The sequence below is a fragment of the Carcharodon carcharias genome, chromosome 9 (genome assembly GCF_017639515.1).
Source record: "Carcharodon carcharias isolate sCarCar2 chromosome 9, sCarCar2.pri, whole genome shotgun sequence".
NCBI lineage: Eukaryota > Metazoa > Chordata > Chondrichthyes > Lamniformes > Lamnidae > Carcharodon > Carcharodon carcharias.
The window spans coordinates 99,815,640-99,835,969 of record NC_054475.1 but is presented as its reverse complement, the minus strand read 5'-3'; the positions used below and the strand labels follow the sequence as shown (position 1 = coordinate 99,835,969).

The window sequence follows — 20,330 nt, the reverse complement described above, 5'->3', positions numbered from 1 at the left end:
CCTGTGTAACTGTACTACTGACCCCTCGACTCCCCTCAGGGCCCCCAATTACCAATTCCCTGACCACCGGACTACCCCCCGACCTGCCCCCAACCTAACCTACTCCCTTACCCGTTTACCTGCCACCCAAACCTGCCACCCAACACCCTCACCCACTCACCTCCCACCCTACTCCCTCACCCACCCACCTGCCACCCTAACCCCAAACCCACTTACCTTACACACTTAGCTTCTCTCCATAGTTTCTCAAAGTGGCTTGGGACCTTTAGACTTACCGGAATATGGCAGCTAGTGCTGTAAAAAGGGGGCATGGCTTGGCTTACCCCAATGCTCCTGCACTATGAGGAAGGAATCCCAGAACATGTGTGCTCCTCAGTTTTGAAGAGGCCTGGCTCAGATGTCTGGGTGAGAAATGTAGAGCTCTGGTGTAAGGTAAGAAGAAAGAATCAGAGTGGCAATCCGATGGTGATTGCCATTCCTCAGATGATTCAGCCCCATTTATCTCCCCAGAGTTAAAATTAAGCCAAAATTTACAAAGCAAATCAAATTTAACCAGAAATATTTTTACAGACTTTAATAAATTCCCCGGGGAAAACAGGGGTAGATGTCATTCTCAGCTAAAGGCAATGTACAATTTTGTCTAAAGAACATTGAAGGAGAAGTAATGGATAGCTGTATTAGTAAAACATCTTTTTAAACAATGTTTGGAGTCAGGGGGGCATAATGACTTGTCACAAATGCAGATATAGTGTTACGCACTTGGGTGAAGTATTTATACACCATGCAGGGTTGAATGCTGAAGACTGTTGTGCAGGAGGAAGACCCACATATCAATAGCACACGAATCTCTGAAGGTCCACGACCAATGCAATAAGGCTACTGCCAAAGCAAAGAGTGTTGGGATTTATTGCTAGGACAGGTCAATTAAAAACAAAATATACTATACTATCTTTTTATAAGACCTTGGTTAGACTTAATTTAGAACAACATGTACTATTTTGGTCCCCTCACATGTTAGATAATGTAGAAGCCCTGAAAAAGGTTCAGCAAGAGGCACTAGATTGATACTTAAGTTTAAAGACTTCTAGCCACTATGATAAGCTTGGACAGCTTAGGTTTTTTGCTCCAGAAAAGTGATGACTTCGAGCAAATATAATTGATGTCTTTAAGATAATGAAAAGATTAGATTTGGTTCCTGTGAACTGGCTATTTAAGTTACAAAGGATGAATTAGGAGACGTGTATAAGTTACATAAGCACAGAACTGTGTTGGGTGTCAGGAAATACGTCTTTTCACAGAGTCTTCAACCTATGAAACACGTTACCAGCTCATGCAGTTAGCACAGATTTGTTACAATGTGAAGTGAGCAGGATGATGAATTTGAGTGTGGTCACATAAACACACATAGGAGGTGGGTAGTTATGGGGGATGTGCCTCCCAGTCATCATGGCCTCTTACAAGTTATTTGTTGAGGGGAGAGGGTCATCTGTTGTGTGATCTAATGTAGGAGGGTGTCAGGGAGGAATTTGAGCCTCCAAAAGTTCCCTAGAACGTTATTCATTTTTTGGCGCCCCCAGGAAATTGCCAGACTAATATTGAGAGCAGATATTCAGATTGGGATTATAGTGAGTTATAAGTTGTATGCCCTTTGTTTTCATATAATCATATGTTTTGCATTCCGCCAAGTGGTACCTTCCAGTTCAGTGCTGTAACTTTGAAACATATTCTTTCAATGTAGATCTTATTGTTGGATGAAGCCACAGCTGCCATCGATACAGATACTGACATGCTGATTCATAAGACCATTCAGGAGGCTTTTTCTGATTGTACAATGCTGATTGTAGCTCATCGTCTTCACACAGTGCTGAACTGTGACAGGATCATGGTGCTGGACCAAGGCGAGGTAAAATAATCTTGCTGGTCAGAGTTAACATTTGCAATTAGTTGTTGAGGACTGAAAGCTAATTTATTTTGAAATTCTGTTTCCTACTATTATTGACCCCAGTTTTCCTGGGGGTAAAGACAGGCAGAACACACACACAAGGTTCCTCCACTGATTAAAAATGATCCTATGATCCTTCCTTCTTGAAAGTGCATAGCTGAACATTGGTTATGAAGATGGAATGCAGTCACTGTGATGACCCGTGATAATGAAAGAGTCTTAAGTTTTAGTTAGCTCCTTTTAATTCAGTCACAATACAAAAAGCTTAAAATAAGCCTCACACACACAAACCATGTCACAGCTTAACTCAATAAAGTTTCAAAAATGAGCCAGTAATCTTCAGGTAGTTTGTTACAGCGAGAAACTAAGTTACAATTCAACTGAATTATGCTGATTAATATGTCTGGAGTAGGTAGCCTATTGACGAGGACTTCAACAACATATTACTTATCGTATGTTATATTATTTTAGAGTGCTGAGTTTGACAGTCCATGTCCTGCTCTCCAATGACAATTCAAACTTCCATGCAATGCTTAGCACAGTCGTCATGGTTTCCTTTCGTTATCAAGGATGGCCATTTCTTGCATGCATGGAGGCATTTGTTGTGCAATCTAATGTGGCTGGGGAACCTGATTGAAAACCTGCATGGCTTTCCATGGACCAGACAAGGATGAATTGTCTGATTTTTTTTTCCTTTGGTACTGTCCAGTCATTCTAGCTTGGTTTTTCTTCATTGCCTGTACTCTTTGCTGTTCAAAGGAAGCAATGCCACTTCTCGAGATATTTTTCCAGGTAGTTCTTTCTTGTGCATTTTTCTCCCTGTCTGTGGTGGACATGCCACCTTTCCTGAGGTTCACTTTCAAGGAATCCTTGACCCTTAATCTCAACCTACCTCACAGATTATCATCTGTGAATTCGTGACCACCTTAAGAATTTTATCGTCAGGCATACATAATACGTGTCCACTCCATCTGAGCTGGACTCTGAGTGCTTCAGTTCCAGACATGGAAGTACTTCACTGTTGTACACTTTGCCCTCCTATTTGATGCCATGATTTTACAAATGCATTTCATGTGGAACCTGTCCAACTGCTTAATATGTCTGGAGTAGGTAGTCTCACAGGCATATAGGAGCAGCACCATCCAGTGGTTAGCCTCCTTGAATTCTCCAGACTCTGGAAGAGCAGGGTATCTCTGTCAGCAACTTCTTGATTTCCACATTTACCTGCATATGTGTAAATGCCAGAACTTGCTGTCAGGTTTAATAACAGCAAGCACTGGTAGCCTTGCTATTGTCATTACAGCAAAATTGGGGCCATTATGTTTCTGATAATTAATGTTGTCTTCATTTACTGGCCAATAAATGTGCTTGGCAACCCTTTTTTATGGGGGGGGGGCGGTGCAGTCTAACCCTGGACTTATCTACAAGAGTAGTTTGATATACAGAAACCAAAAATATCTAGAGTAAAAGGAACAAAAAGACTTAAAAATGTAAGAAGTCCGCTAACATTTGAAGGGCCAACCAATATTTGCTCCAAGGCTCACATATGAAGAAAAGACACATGGTTAAGATGCTGGAAGATTATCACCATTTGTCCAAACGTACCCCAACATGAAGCACTGCATTCAAGAGAGGAATCATCTGTAATTAAAAGGATTTTTGCTTTAGTTCTTACAGTGGGGTGGGAGTCATTTGGCATTATAAGGAGCAGTGATTTCTGATGATAAATGAAATCAAGTAACAAAGCTTTTTAATGTTAAAATCACTTTATTAGATTGCTGAATTTGACAGTCCCAGTGTCCTGATCTCCAATGACAATTCAAGATTCCATGCAATGCTTAGCACAGTGGAAAACAGAAATATAGCGTCACCATCCAGCAGTTAATCTCCTTGTGCAGCAGCAAGTTGAAACTCTCCAGACTGTCACTGGCCTGATCGTGTAATGCAGCCTCTCCCCTCTACCAGGAATTGAGAAAAATTTGAGGATGCTTTGTAGATGGATAAAGTGATTCCAAGTGAAATATCACTCATGCATACTTTATTTATTATATCTTACAGGCGCCACAAACCATTAAGTAATTTGACAGTGGTTATGTCTCCAAATGAAATGTACAGGGCGTAATTAGCTTAAGAGTGCTTTAAGTGCCAACACTGCTCAATACACTGGATTGTTTTAAAATTAAGTACTTTGCAATTTTAAAGTGTAGGGCTTTTTCTTTAAAAAAGCATATCTAAACTGCTCCATGCCAAAAGCTAATCTTTGAATGTTAATGAGAAGGAATGAATTATAATTAAACATTTATGAAACGAAGTGTCAGAAGTGAGAAATCCAATGTAAGATTGGAGATCAAGGACATCTTCCAATCCAGCAATTCATTTTGCTAAAAATGGTTTCAAAAGTCCACAAATTAATTTCCTTTCCCTTTGAAAGACTTTACCACTTATAATTTTGGCTTACCAGAACTAGGGATGCTTTTGTCAAGACAATTTTGTGTCATTACTAGAAAGGCTTCTGCTATTTTCTATCGTACAGCAGTACTGCTCACTTTGGACCCATCTACTGCCTCCATAAAGGGAATATAAAATTCACTTTTTAAAAAATACATTCTTCATTATTAGATGTGAATTCACTTATAACACTAGACAGGAACAGTCATTGTAACTTAAAACAGGTACAAAATCTTTGTTTTAATTATTCATTAATGGGATGTGGGTGTAGCTGGCTAGGCCAGCATCCATTGCTCATCCCTAATTGCCCTTGAGAAGGTGTTGGTGTACTGCCTACTTGAACTGCTGCAGTCCTATCTGTTTAAATGTGTCCCTTCAACACTGCCAAATTAACTTAATGAATTGTTTTCTTGCTGTACAAAGATAGAGTGACTGAGTCTGTGTAACCGTAACTCAGCATGTTACTAGTTTTTAAATCAACCACTTGTATTATTAAAGGTGTGAACCTTGAATTTCTGTAGCATTCTGCCAAGCTGCAGCTGCAACTTTGGCAAAATCCCTGGGAAAATGATGTAAATGCCTAAAAATAGCCAATTCAACTTTTTCCAGCATTTCTCCAGATGTTCTGTGAAAGTTATGGTGGGAAATTCCAGTGGAATTTCTCCTGCACACTGTTTATCATAATTTTTCTCATCTCTCTGTATTTTACGTCTATGCATGTCAACATTGCTCTCCTTTTACAGTCGAAATACACACCTTCCCTCTCCCTATACTGTCAGTGTTGAAATAAAAAGTTATCAAAGTCTTTCAATATTCTATTCCTAGACCTCAAAACTGTGTCTCTCCCTACATTGGCTTAGGTTCTCCCTTCTTCCAACAATCTACAACCTTTTAAAATCAAAGCTTGGGCTGTCTAAAAGCTTTTACTCAATTTAGTGCATGATCTTGCCTTAGTTTTTTCAGTCTTGCTGATGTCTTGTAATAAGGGCCTTGGATTTTCACCCAAGGTTTTCGATAAGAAAACAATTGAGTGGGACATTGTTTTTTTAAAATATCAGAAACAGTGTTCCTATAATGTTTGATCAGGTAGATTTAATTTTTGACAGTGTAATTGTGTCATTAGTTGCTAAGAGAGATTCTGCACAATTCGCTGTACAAGAAGCACATTTTAACCATATCTGAAGAAGATAATGTTGCCACAAAGGCTATCTTCATGCACAGTGTTTGCATGCTGTGTGTACTATCTTGGTATATACTGTTGAAATGCATAATATTTACAATATTTTTAGTGGATATTATTGCTACAAATGCCTTGTATTCAAAATTATCAGAGACCTATAAATGTACTAGTTTGCTTAGAATATGAAGGAGAAGGCATGTATATGCCAAAGCACAAAATTGAAAAGTTTTGTCCCTTTTCCTGTTAGGGACCAGAAAAGCATTCAGCTTGACTCATCCTTTATAGCTCCCTAACAAATTACTATCTTTTCTATGCAACTTTGCAAACACAGCTCTGTTTATAAATCGGTCTCTCTGTATGATAATGCAATCAAAGACTTCTTTGGATGTGAAATGGAACTTATAAAACAATAAAATTATTTTTATACTTTAGTAGCTTTGTCTTTTTTTCCTGTATTACTGTAAAATTCTGATATGCTTAATGTAAGGTAGATAATTTCCCACAAAACTGATTAGGTTGTTAATTTTAAAGCATTTCGGTAACTTTGGCCAGAATATTGTCGTCGGTGTGTGGGGGCGGGCCCGACACTCCGCGCAAAATAATGTGAGATGATGTCAGGCGTGCGTCCCAACATCATCACGCGTCATTCCGATATTGCATTTGGCATGCGCCGGATGCAGCTTCGTGCCCGCCGAACTGTCAAAGGCCTATTAAGGCCATTAAGAAAGTCATTAACATCATTAACACCGCTGCCCGTCCAACTTTAAGGTTGGCGGGCAGGCGAAGAGCCCAAGCGGCCTTCGCGCTTTTCAGGAAACCTCATCCATGGGCGGGATGAGGTTTTCTGAAGGTTTAATAAAATAAATAAATATTGCTAAATTGACAAACATATCCCCAGCTCCTGTGACATGGTCACATGAGGAGACGTGCCTAAATGATTTTTCTCTTTATTTATTAAAAGTTTCATTATGTACTTAATCTCCCTGAGGCAGCTCCATGCCTCAGGGAGATTGCTGCGCTCTTTTGCGGCATGTGAGAAAGAGCGCAGGCCCCGACTCTCTCTCCTACCCCCCTGCCCGCACAGGTAGCGCTGAGCAATATGGAACATGCATTACGCTGGGCGGTTCTTAATTGGCCTGCCCACGTAAAATGGCGTGCAGCTGATGAGCTCCGCACTCGCCCAACATAGGTAAGATTCAGCTCTTTGTTTTTTGCTGCACAAGTTTGTTTGTAATAACTCACGCTAAATTGCTGGTAAGGTTTATCCATAATCACTTTCACAGAAGTGGAATTGAAGGATATTATGTATCTAACTGCACAGTAAAATCTCAACATAAAATCCATATGCAGGTGGAATTGGTTCCTTGATTATAGTTATTCAGTCAAAATGCCACCCCCACCTCCCTCCACCAAGGAAAAATGTTAGTTGCATCTTGTGGCAAAGTACGTTGCGTATATATTCAACATAGAGCATCCCAAGACAATTAATACTGTGCCATAGGAGGAGACATTGGAAAATATGAACAAAAGCTTGTCAGAGTTCCAAGTTTCTGCTTGAAAGAAAGACAATGGCTTTGGTCTTACCAATGAGCATCTGAAGCGATATTAGGACCGGCTTTTGGTTCCCCAGGTGGGTAATATGAGTCAGGAAATTTCATGCCTTGCTGCACCCGCCTCGGGAGAAAAAAAACCCCAAATGGTGGGACCTTTGCTTGGATTGGGGGGGGGTTAGAAGAATGTGTGGGTTGGAGTCAGGCATGTCTCTCCTGGGCATAGATCTGAGGCAGCCACAGGGGCTGCCAAGTGTGCTAAGGCGTTTAAGAGGCCCACCTCAGTTCTCTGGGATTTCATCCCAGTTGTTTCATTAAATTTTAGGCCCTGTAGCTCTCACCCTTCACACTTCATCAGCCCCCACCAGCTATTCCCCATGCCCTATCCATGGCAACTCACCCAGTAGCCACCATGGGCAGACCTCTGGAGCCATGTTGAGGTGAACTAAAAGTCTAAATCTAAATATCTATTCCACCCTTTAGTAAAAAAAAAACCCTATAATCATGGAAGCACATTAAAAATATTTTATCCCCTCAAGCCCTTAATCCCAGAAAAAAACAACTGTATTCATAATCCCACATCAAAAATAGCCAATCATTTATTAAGCTCTTTGAACTGTAAATCAAACTGAATTTAGGATCGCCTACTGAGATAATGATAGGGTTGCGTAAAGCAGCCAAGCATTAATATTGACATAGTGATAACTCTTGGGGTAACAAGCAGCTATTGTCACTGCTAGACCAAGATTGTTTTTCCACTCTCACTGATACAAGCAGCCTATTTTTAAAAAATATTTCAAAGGGCTGGGATTTAAATAACTTGACAGCTTGAGTCTTTTTTTAAACCCCTGACACAGGCAGGCTATTTTTTTTAAATTGTTTTTTTAAGGACTGAGAATTTAAATAACTTCACATCTTGACAGTTCTAAAGACCTTATCTGCCCTTCAGAAGCTTTTACGACTACTCTAAAAACTCATAACTTCCACACTGTGAGCTAAGGCCCTTGTTGCAATGAAAATGGGGTCATCACTGAGTTCAAATGGCCCTGCTGAGTTTGAATTTCCCTTGTCTGAGTCACACTGCACCCTCTTTCCCCTACTAGTGAAAATGGGATCTATTAGAAATGGGGGCGGAATTTCTGGATCCGAGTCTCACCTTCCACTTTTAAAGGTCCCTGGAGTCTCCCTGGGCTGGATTTTATGCCCCTCGTTTGGTATATTTGAAGGTGGAGGGCTCATAAAATACATTATATGGCCTTCCTGCCCACCCCAAGCAGTCCCCCATTTTATATGGGGTGGGAGAGCTGTCAGAAAGCCCACCCACTCTTGGGCCTATTGAAGCCATTAAGTGGACACTAAGTGCTTATTCCATCTACCCACAGCAGGAGCAGGCCCATGCCAGGTAGTCAGCCCGGAAGATTTTACTGTGCTGACTGGTGTAGGGCAAGGGGGAGGCAATCTCCTTTTGGGCGGTCCCCTGTGCACATTGGAGTCACCCCCAAAGGTCATACCCCTTTAAATCCTCACCCCCATGACCTCTCAAACCCACCCCCTGCTCACCACCCTTACTGGGGATCAACTGTTATTGCTTTTCTTGACATGTTCCTCTAGAATGACCGTTCATTTGCAAACAATATCCTTGCTATCCATTACATTATCCTTAATTGGTTGCATTATACTGGCTTTCATTGTAACTTAGATCACAGATGAAGACACATGCTGCTTACTGAAGTCTTCTGCCCAGCTATACAGTCCACCATCTGCCTTGTTCAAATGGCCATCATAGTTCTTATCACAAAATCACACATGACCTGTCACCCTAGTGATTTAATGCCTAGGCACCCCACCCCGCCAACACCAATACTCTGAACTTAGCTTGAAGTTTGGCTCCTTAACCTCCTCTTGTTTGGGGACTGCCTATAGTTCTGGCTGAGGCCACCACAAAAACCTGGCACTGCTGCGAGTTGATCAGCAGCTCTTTAAGGTGGGACTTCTTCCCCAGGTGGTCAAGGAAGTATTAGACGATGCTGCTTCCAGTGTAAAATGGCTGCAGGGTAGTTGGCTTTTTGGTGGACAGGCTCCCTACCAACCTTTTAGTCAGGTGGTGGGGAACATGGCACCCTGTAAAATCCAGCCCTATGACTGCAAAAATCTAGGCCTAGGTGGTAGAAAAAGGTTGTGGAAAAGTTGAAAGAGATGGTGGAAATTGGCCCCATGTGTTGAAATGCAATTGCCACCAGGTAGAATGAAGATGAGGAATGAGACCAAAGATAGATCGTTGGATGATTTTGAGATTAATGTCTTGGGTGGAAAGAGGAGACATTGTTGAGGATGTGCTTGTTGTGATAACCGAGAGTAGAACTAAGTGAATATTGTCGCACCAAGCTGGAAAATGGCGAGGTATTAGAGGTGCAGGTGTGTTTAACCATGGATGAAATCGACCCCGATTTGTACTAAGTGTGGTAGCTGGTGCGGCCACGATGGTGGGTTTTCATGCCATGTCCTCCCGAGCCCACCGTATTCCCAGGAAAATCCATGGCGGGCGGGTTCTCATTCGCCTGCCATGTCATCACCTGACACCCATCAAGGTCATCACAGAGCATAGCAGTCAGCAGGCTACCTTCTCCTCTGCTTTGGATGTCCAGGGAGCACCAAGATGTGGCGGCAGGGTTAGGAAAGTTAAGAAGATGTAACTCTTTTGGAGTAATGAACTCACCTTCCATGGCCATCTAGGCCTGAAGTGGGACTTGAACCCAGAGTTTTTGGGCCAGAGGTAGTGACACTGCCCACTGTTCCACAGGGACCTCTATCCCAAACTGCGATTGTTGGGAACAGAACCCGGATCAACTGCTTGAAAAGCACGTCTGCTCACCACCGGGCCACCATAGCTGCTGGTTAAGAAGATGTAACTCTTTCGAGTACAAACACGTTTCCATCTGTTCCTATTCAGATGAAGTTACATTGTTTCATAGTTTGCCATTGTGAGATTTGAACTCTTGATCTTGGGGTTATAAGCCCAGTACCATAACCACTTGGCTATTTAGGCCAAGCCTGGTTAAAAAGATGTAACTCTTTCGAGTACAAACACGTTTCCATCTGTTTCAGATGAAGTTACATTGTTTCATAGTTTGCCATTGTGAGATTTGAACTCTTGATCTTGGGGTTACAAGCCCAGTACTATAACCACTTGGCTATTTAGGCCAAGCTTGGTTAAGAAGATGTAACTCTTTCGAGTACAAACCCGTTTCCATCTGTTTCAGATAAAGTTACATTGTTTCCCATTGTGAGATTTGAACTCTTGATCTTGGGGTTGCAAGCCCAGTACCATAACAACTTGGCTATTTAGGCCAAGCAGAAACAGAGTCCTATGATTCTGTAACTCTTTCGAGTACAAACACGTTTCCATCTGTTCCTATTCAGATGAAGTTACATTGTTTCATAGTTTGCCATTGTGAGATTGGGTTGCAAGCCCAGTACCATAACAACTTGGCTATTTAGGCCAAGCAGAAACAGAGTCCTATGATTCTGTAACTCTTTCGAGTACAAACACGTTTCCATCTGTTCCTATTCAGATGAAGTTACATTGTTTCATAGTTTGCCATTGTGAGATTATGAACTCTTGATCTTGGGGTTACAAGCCCAGTACCATAACCACTTGGCTATTTAGGCCAAGCCTGGTTAAGAAGATGTAACTCTCTTGAGTACAAACACGTTTCCATCTGTTTTAGATGAAGTTATATTGTTTCATTGTTTACCATTGTGAGATTTGAACTCTTGATCTTGGGGTTACAAACCTAGTACCATAACCACTTGGCTATTTAGGCCAAGCGCCAAGCAAATGTAGTTGCACGGCCTGGTCATGGGTGTTAATCACTTGTACATATGTACATACTGTTCATTATTGTCAATAAACTCCCAAGAATGGCTCCTTGTCCTGATAATCAGTGTTATTGTCACTTAGCTGTGAAACCTTTCTGCACAAGATAAAAGCAGGTGTCTCAGTCCAGGACTTCTTCCCTGTGCTTTGTGCAGCCTTCAGACCAAAGTGATGATCCAGCCTCACACCCCTGGACACATTACTGATGCTTGCACCTCAATGGTGCTTGTCATTGCTGCCACAATGTAGTTGACAGGCATCGCAGAGTTCCACCATTCTCTCTGTGTGCTCTCAGCATCTTTTAAGGTGCGGCTGGCCCCCACCTCTTCAGCATCTGTGACCAGTGACGCTGTGCTCCTGAGGTGGTCAGGTGCTGAAGGCTGACAAAGGATCAGGTGCTTCTAAAATTTCATGCCTGTCTCTCTATATGACCGTGATCACAGAGCACAAGCGAGCTGCCCTCAGCCAAACAGAAGTCAGACATTCTCAGAGGGTATTTGAAGATCTATGGAGTGCCCTGATTGCATGTCGTCATCATCCTCCTGCAATCAAGTGATTATTAGGGCCTCCACTGCATCTCCATGGTAGGAGTATTATCAAGAGGGTATGCCCACTGCCATAAGCCAGATTGGAGTCAAATGTTCACAGATGTCCTCCGCCCAACCATCTTCAGCTGCTTCATCAATGAACTTCCTTCCATCATAAGGTCAGAAGTGGGGATGCTCGCTGATGACTGCACAATGTTCAGCACCATTCATGACTCCTCAGATACTGAAGCAGTCCATGTCCAAATGCAGCAAGACCTAGACAATATCCAGGCTTGGGCTGACAAGTGGCAAGTAACATTCACACCACACAAATGTCAGGCAATGACCATCTCCAACAAGAGAGAATCCAGCCATCGCCCCTGGATGGCTGGACACTGTCCAGGATAAGCAGTCCGCTTGAATGGCACCACATCCACATTCACTCCCTCCACCACCGACGCACAGTAGCAGCAGTGTGGACCATCTACAAGATGCACTGCAGGAATTCAGCAAGGCTTCTTAGACAGCACCTTCCAAACCTACAACCAACACCATCTAGAAGGACAAGGGCAGCAGATACATGGGAACACCCCCACCTGGAAGTTCCCCCCCAAGTACTCACCATCCTGACTTGGAAATGTATCGCCATTCTTTCACTGTCACTGGGTCAAAATCCTGGAACTCCCTTCCTAACAACACTGTGGGTGTACCTACACCACATGGACCCCAGTGGTTCAAGAAGGCAGCTCACCACCACCTTCTCAAGGGCAATTAGGGATGGGCCATAAATGCTGTCCCAGCCAGTGACACCCACATCCCGCAATTGAATTTAAAAAAAAGATGCAATGTGAAGATCTATGGGGGCTCCTCATTGCATGGCATCATCATCCTCCACAAATCTAGAAGCTATGAGGGCCTCCCGAGTGCACCTGCCTCGCCTGGCCAGTGTGAGAGCCTCATGCCCATCATCGCCACCTTTGAGAACCACCTCACCCTTACCCCCATCAAGGTTCTCCTCATCCAAAGAAACCTCCAGCTCCTCCATCTCCTCCTCCGCCAGCTCCTCTCCCCATTGCAGCGCCAGATTGTGAAGGGTGCAACTGGCGATGATAATGCATGACACCCCCTGTGGACTATATTGCAGGGCTCCACCAGACTGGTCCAGGCACCAGAACCTCATTTTCAGCATCCCGATGGTTTGCTCCACTGAATTGTGAATTGCAGCATGAGCCTTATTATATCTTCACTCTGCTGCGGCCTGAGGCCACCGCATGGGTGTCATCAGCCACGTTTTCTGTGAGTAGCCCTTGTCCCCGAGAAGCCATCCCTGCAGCTTCTGTGGGCCCTGGAATACACCAGGGATCTGTGACTGACTGAGAATGTAGGAGTAATGGACAATCCCTGAGAACCAGACCTGCAGGATTCCATTCAACGAATGGAACCCTTTGCGGTTCATGTAGTTGACCGCTTGTTGTGACAGAGACCTGAGCGTCACGTGAGTGCAATCGATGCCACCCTGCACCTGTGGGAAACCTGAGGTCTGGGCAAATCCCATCGCTCTTGTATCCTGGCTGTCCTGTTTCTGGGCGAAATGCACAAAGTTTTGTGCCCGCGTAAAGATGGCATCCATGACCTCATGGATGCATTTGTGGGTGGAGGCTTGTGGTATCCCACAGAGGTCAACTGTGGAGCCCTGAAAGGAACCACTGGCATAGAAATTGAGCACTGCTGTCACTTTCACAGTCACTGGCAGTGGATGCCCTCCATGTCCCTGTGGCGCCAAATCCTGCAGCAGGTGGCAGATTTGACCGACCAGTTCCCTAGATGTGCAGTCTTCAGCAACACTGGTTCTCAGTCATCTGCAGGAATGAAAGGCAGTGTCTATAGACCCTAGATGTTGCTAAGCGCCGACCAGCGATGGCTCACTGTGGCTCTTCAGTGGCATGTTTGGAGCCCCAGCACCCCCTTTCCTCCTGAGGGTGCAGCTCCTCCCTCTTTGCAACCAGGCACATTAGTCGCTCTCTCCTCTATCGTCTTTGCTCTCTACGCCACGAGGCATACAGCTAGTTCACCAGGCTCCATGATCCTAATCACTCCTCCTGCAGGATGAAAGAGACATGTGGGTTAATGCATCCTAGAGTGCTGGCCACCACTTGAATGGCCAGAGTTTAGTGCACTGCATGGCTGCCCGAATCCCCACCGACTTACGCCCCACTCCACTTGATCGATTGGTGGCAGCTTGGCCCATTGGACTGCATGCTGTGCTCTCAGTTCAGGTGCAGGCATTCTCCTAACCTGCACTGCAAGGCTGCGCTGTGAGCTTGAACCATGGGGGAGACAGTTCCAAACCAGGATGATGACATTGCAAGGGGATGTGAGCACCTCCACCAATGACTGCTCCATGGCCAGCTTTAGCAAGGAGATTGTACAATGTGCCCAGTCATCCAACTGTTTTGCAGTCCATTAAAAAGCTCATGACTTTGCAGTCTCTGCTCGAGGGGTGAAAGGCTCTGGAGCACTTGGTGACACTTTGATGCCTCTGCGTTGCTTGAGTGGCAGATAAGCTAGAAGCCTGACCCCAATCGTATCAATTGCTGTGCCTGAACTGTCTCAGTTGCAAGGGAACGGGCACTTCCTAAAAGGTGCCCCTAATGCATGGCCACTTCCCTCACCCACCCTAACCCCCCCACCCAGAATGCTTGTGTGCTACATTCAACGGCAGGGCTGCCCTTGCACCCTCCCCCCCCCACCCACCCAAACACGCCTCAAGCTTGAAGTTCAACAGGCGACCCTGGTGAGCACTATGCAACGTTACTGTGAACTCACCTCCGAGTTTCCCTCAAAGTACAGCCCGTCAAGTGCACGCCTTAAATATGCTGTTGTGAAACACGGCGCGAGGGGCAGAAGACTCAGAGGGATGGGGGAGGGGAACGATTCTGGCAGGCAGGCCTAATAATGATATGCAGATGTATTACAATGAGGTTCCTGACGTCTGATGGCAGGAAGCAATGCCTGCCACCGGTGGGCTGAGTGGACAATTGCAAAATAGTTAAATGCTGTCGTGAAACTGATCATGCCATACTGCCCGCTCACACCACCGAACATGCCTGATGCCAGCGGGCATGGAAAATCCCTGCCCACAACCAAGGAATGATATTGCACCACAGGTGCAATCACAGAGAATATTTTTCATGACTTTGGAAAGGACCATTTTAGTGCTCTGGGAGGGAAAGAAGCCAGATTATAGATAATTGGACAGTTCTACCAATGAGCCCAGGCATGATGAATTGAGTGGCCTCCTTTTGTGCTATATCATTCTTTCATTCAAATGGGAAATTCTGAGAAATGGGCATAGTTCTATGATGGCACATTCAAGGACTTAGATGAGAGAAAAAACTTGCATGTATGATCTTGGGATATTCCAAAGCACTCTGCAGCCAATGAACTACTTTTGAAATGTAGTCACTGTCATAATGTATAAGTTTCAGAATCCAATTTGGTTTCAGCAAGGTCCCACAAAAAGCAATGAGATAATGACCAGATCATCTTTTTCAGTGACGTTGGTTAAGGGATAATTATTGGAAGAAATGAACTATGGAAGTGTGATGCTAGTTTTCAAATACAGAGGGTCGAGTTTGGTTCTTCCGAGGACGGGTGATTGACAGGAGTTTTGAAAGAGAGAAACCATCATCCAAATTGAATATTTTTCTACTGTGAACTTGAACCAACACTGAAAAGACTCCAAGTTGTATAGTCATGGTTGGATTTGAATGCAGATTCCACAAAGGATTTTAGTATCACTCAATTGCTTCATGAAAAATTTGTGAAGGGAAGCAATCTTTGGATGTTTTGTGCAAGTCACATTAATAAAAGTAGTGGAGAACTCGAGGCAGTACAGCACATGATCTAGACCAGTGAAGGGCCACAAAGCCCAGAATAGATATCAAATAGCATAGCATTGAGAATTAAGACTGAAGAGTTTGTTGGATAAAGACAGACAAGATTAGCTTTTGCTTAGCATTATCGATTTGTAGAACAAAAAAAAATCAAATGGGCTTAATTTATAACAATTTGAAAAATAATAGCATCTTTCAACAGCAAAACATCCCAGACTGTTTCATATGAATGAAAGAAAGTTAGACATTAAACATTGGAGAAGAGTTCAGAGAGGTGGGCAGGAGATGAGGGTGAAGAAGAAAGTTTTGAGGAGACTTTTGATGGTGGGAAGAGATGAAACAAGGTGGAGGACTTTAAATAGAGAATTTAAGAGTAAAGTCCATAATGGCTAAAGGCTCTGACAGAGCTGAAATGGGGGTTGCGCTTTTGCAGCTCACATCCAAGTGACTTTATAAGAGATTTTTTGGTCTTCTCACAGCAGTTGGTTCATAGTGCATTTTGTGAGCTGTGATGGAGTGCATGGGAAATGTGGGCATGAAGGCCTGCCTCAGTTCTCTAGCACACCAAAGCAGCTCCGAACATTGTTTAAAGGCCCACTAAATCTCAACCTCCTTCAAACCATCCCCCATGCCACCTCACATTTCCAATGCCATCCCATGCTGCCTCAGATTCCCCTATGCCATCTTTCATTCTCCTTTTTATATATATATATATATATATATATGTCCCCTATATATCCTCTATAACCGTACCCACCCACCCCCCCCCCCCCACCACTCAGTATTCAGTATGTACAGTTCTCAGGAGCCATGCAATAGCAATGGGAATTATTTTAAAATAATTAGAAAACCATAAAACCTCTAACAACCTAGGAAAACCCAGAATTCTACGAACTCACCATCATTGATATTGGACCGAAAACCACAGGAGAAAAAAAGTTGTAAACCTATTAGGTTTGTAAGGAAACAAGAAATCACATCAAAGACATAGGGCTGAATATTACAGGGGAGGTGGGTGGCAGGGGGAGACAGAGATATCAATCCACCCCAGAAGCAAAGTCGGCATGGAGCTGACCCACTCCATGCCAGTTTGCCCCACAGCCACAATGTGCTGCAGGCAGGCCAAACCGCTCCACTCCTTCCACCCCTTGCTGGGAAATCCGCCAAATGGAGCTGCTGGCCAATCCAATTGGCTGGCAGCTTCCTCAGTCCTGGCAGCGCCAAAAGTGCGTTAGTGGGTGCCAGGACTGCAAGAAGAGGGGGGAATAAGGCCCATGGATCCCAGAACCAGGGTAAGTCCCAGGTCTTTGACAGGGAAGATGTGGGCAGGTCAGACAGTGGAGCGGGGGAGGGGGAAACTTAAGGCTGCAGGTGGGTAGGAAGAAAGGAGGGGTGGGGTGTTCTGTCTTGGGCAGTCCACATCCTGATCAGCAAAGGGCTGCCCCTAAAGATAGAATCCCCCTTCCTTCCCACCTTTTGAAGAATTCATTTTTAAAAAATTGGGCTGCCCATTCTCACCTGACTGCCCTCGCCAAATATTTTCGGGCAAGGGCATTGTAATATCAGGGTCAATTGGCTTGGTAACAAGGCTAATTGACCCTTGATTATCATTTTAAATATGGCAGGTGAGCTGCTGATTTTGGCAACTGTCCACCACCCTAATATGGGAGTAAACTCAGGGGTGGGTGGGAAGTGGTGGGTGGGCACCCGCACCCGCCCTACTTTATGTGCACACCTTCTGAAAACAAGCCTGGCAGGGACATGTGAAATACAGCCCATAATCTATTATAGGCTGTAAAAGTTTCAACAGTTCTTGGATCAATAAGACCACTTGTTGAACTGATTTTTTTTAAACCCAGCTGAGCATTCATAATGGAACGGCTATCATAGCATAAGCTTCCAGATCCACTGACAGAACAGATTTCCATTTCAAGGCAGAGTGCCTGTCAATCAATGGAGGGGTAGCGAGTGCATTTTTTCTACTTAAGAAGCAAGGTTTTACTTAAACAGCTAGATCTGCCAATACAATGAAATCACAGCACAAAACCATGACAACAGAAGACTTTTATTTTTACACTTTTTTATACATTATGTCCTTCTCCATTGGGAAAGTACTGTAATACATGGGCAGAATTTTCTGCTTGTTAGGTGGGGCAGTTGGGAGCGGGCATGGGTGGGCCAATTAAGGTCTGCCCAGAGTGATTCGCGGCTCCCAAGATAGTGGGAGGGAGCGGGCGGCGGTGGGACTGCAATGACTACCAGGTCTGATGGCGGCCTGTTTAAAGAGCACGCAGGCAGCCTTCCAAAGGTTACCAATGATGGCCAGCAGAAGGGCTCCCGGTGAGCAGGCCAGACAGGTTGGCGGGGCACTATGCCCCTCGCTTCTCAGATGAGTGCCTTGCTGCCCTCGTCGAGGAGGTGGCAGCACGGCGTGAAATCCTCATGCCAAGGGATGGGAGGAGGAGGCCCCCCCACATAACGAAACGTGCCTGGGAGGAGGTGGTAGAAAGGATCAGTGCCCACAATGTGGTATGAAGCACCTGGGTTCAGTGCCACAAGCGCTTCAACAACTTGTTGCGATCGGGAAGGGTGAATACCATGTTTGCTTGGGTCACTTAGCACAGCAGTTGAGTTGGTTCCCCTGCCCCAACTCTGAATGTAGTTACTGCATTGAATCATTCACGGCATGTGGCCTTCACCGGTGGGCCAGCATTTACTGCCCATGCCTAGTTCACCCTGAGATGGTGGTGCTGAGCTGGCTTCTGTATCTACTGCATGTGGTTCACTTACTTCCACAGTACTGTTTTGGGGGTTACCTCAAGGATCTGCACCTAGGCGAAACATTTCAAAGTCAGGCTGCTGACTGACTGGGAGGGGAATTTCCAGGTGGCGGGGCACCCATCCATCTGCTGCCCTTGGCGTTCTATGTGGTAGTGCTTCCTTGCTTTGGAAGGTCATACAGTGTGGGTGGCAAATGTGATGGAGGCGGCATTTGGGCAAGGGGGTCAGCCCTGGCTGCTTGGTGTGAGTGTACGGCTGCTCAAGGGTCACGATTCACATGAGCTCTGCAATGTTTCACTCAGGTGGGGGTGGCAGGGATGCAATGGCAATCAAGGTACAGGGTGGACTAATCAATGCTCCTCTCTCCTTTTCAGGAGAAGACCGCACACAATAACTCCGAGAGGATGCAGACTGGCGGAGGCCAGGCACAGTTGCCAATTCTTACCAGGTATGAGCAGGAGGCTCTCAAGCTGGAGAGTCGCCATGCGCCCAGGTCAATTGGTAGCAATGAGGTTGGTTGCCAGGGGGATGTAGGAGTGCCGTGCACTCAGGTTACCATGTCTGTCCTTGCAACCATTCCACTGTTGATTGTTTAGTGAATTCAGCTTCCAAAATGGGTTTCCCATTGATTATGGAAGGAGGAATGCATCCTGATCTAGGGGCCAGGCATGCACATTAACAGTGTCTCAACTTCAACTAATCAAATATCCATGTTCTTCCTTTAAGCCTCACCGGAGCACGCCTGGACTGAGGAGGCAGAGGGCCCACCACTAACACCTGAGGGCCCTGATGACTTATAAGCACCAGCGTTGCACCATCTCAGCCAGGAAGGCACCAGCGCAGATACTAGCACCTTGGTGGGGATAAGATTGTCGGCTAGTGTCCCGAAGTCCAGCAGGGTCTACGGGACGATCTGGTGGAGATACAGGAGGGAATGCGTGCCATGGTCTCCATGATTGAGGAGTTCATGCAGAGCATCAGCAATGCATTGACGCTCATGGCCGAGCGGAATGCTTCCTCCATGGAGAGAGTGGCGACTCTCATGGAGAGGCTCCTCCAGGAACTCAGTCAGCGATTCCTGGGGATGCGCTCATACCTGCAAGCCCTCACAGCGGCATTGACCTCAGCTGGTCACTGTCAGTGTGGGAGATGGATTGGGCACCCAGTAACCCAGCTGGGTGCCAATCCATCAATGGTGAGCAGGGAAGCCCAAAGCAACCTCACGGTGCACAAGCTGCCTCTGTCGTCTCTGCGGGCTCCTCTCGGGGCGCTCTGGATGAGGGCAGCAGCTCCTCCACCCCTCTGCCAGGGACCGTGGGATCTGATGAGGCTGCGGCGACTGGGGAGATGCCAGCCGTGGAATTGGCCACTCCCTCCCAGGCGGGGCCATCACAGGCTCCACGGGCCAGAGGATGCCTGCCAAGGTCATCAGGGCCAAGTGGATAGCAGAGTGAGCAGCCTGTCTTGAATGTCAGAGCCAGCAAGGGGGAGCACCTAGACGTAGCACCCAAAAACATAAGCGTAAGGCACCTTAGGCACACAATAGGCTTCTCACTGGTGGTTTTCTGTTGCCCCGGTATTAGGTGATCATAATTCGGTGTGCAGCTCAACACCAGTGAATGAAGTTTCTTTCCTGTTTTGTTTTGTGAATTCATTAAATGCTTTAGTTGTGAACAAGACTCTGGGTTCTGGGTGATTCCTTACTTCTGCAGGTGTACAGGAACACATGATGTTATGAGTGACTTGTTTGTCATTGAGTTTTATTGACAAGGCACATAGTTAATGTTCCTAACCAGGCAGATGTTGATTTCAGGTATCGAGTATGGAGCCTGCAGCCCTGGCATGTGTTGTAGATCCATCTGTGGTGGGCTAGCTGAAGGTTTGTTGGGTTAAAGCCTCCCAGGTGTTGCTGCCTCCCTGGAGGTTGACCAGGTCAACGTCTATCCCCTCAGCGTTCTCCTGAGCGTGCTCATCCTCGGACTCACTGATGGACTCATCGTGTGCAGCCAGAGCATCTGCATCTACATCTTCTTCCTCCACTGCATCCCCCCTTTCCAGCGTCAGATTGTGGAGAGCGCAGCATGCAACCACTATCAGCGACATATGAACTGGGAGGTATTGCAGTGAAC

General features: G+C 45.3%; 1 protein-coding gene across 1 annotated transcript in view; it reads left to right on the top strand.

The window, feature by feature from the left end:
* The window catches only part of LOC121281907 (multidrug resistance-associated protein 5-like), a 252,076-nt gene extending 246,075 nt beyond the window's left edge, over positions 1-6,001 (top strand). The window contains exons 30-31 of the mRNA XM_041195071.1: positions 1,739-1,903; positions 3,717-6,001. Of these exons, the coding sequence (XP_041051005.1) occupies positions 1,739-1,903; positions 3,717-3,827 (276 nt within the window). The 3' untranslated portion in view covers positions 3,828-6,001. The remainder of the gene's footprint in view (positions 1-1,738; positions 1,904-3,716) is intronic.
* Positions 6,002-20,330: the final 14,329 nt, after the last annotated feature.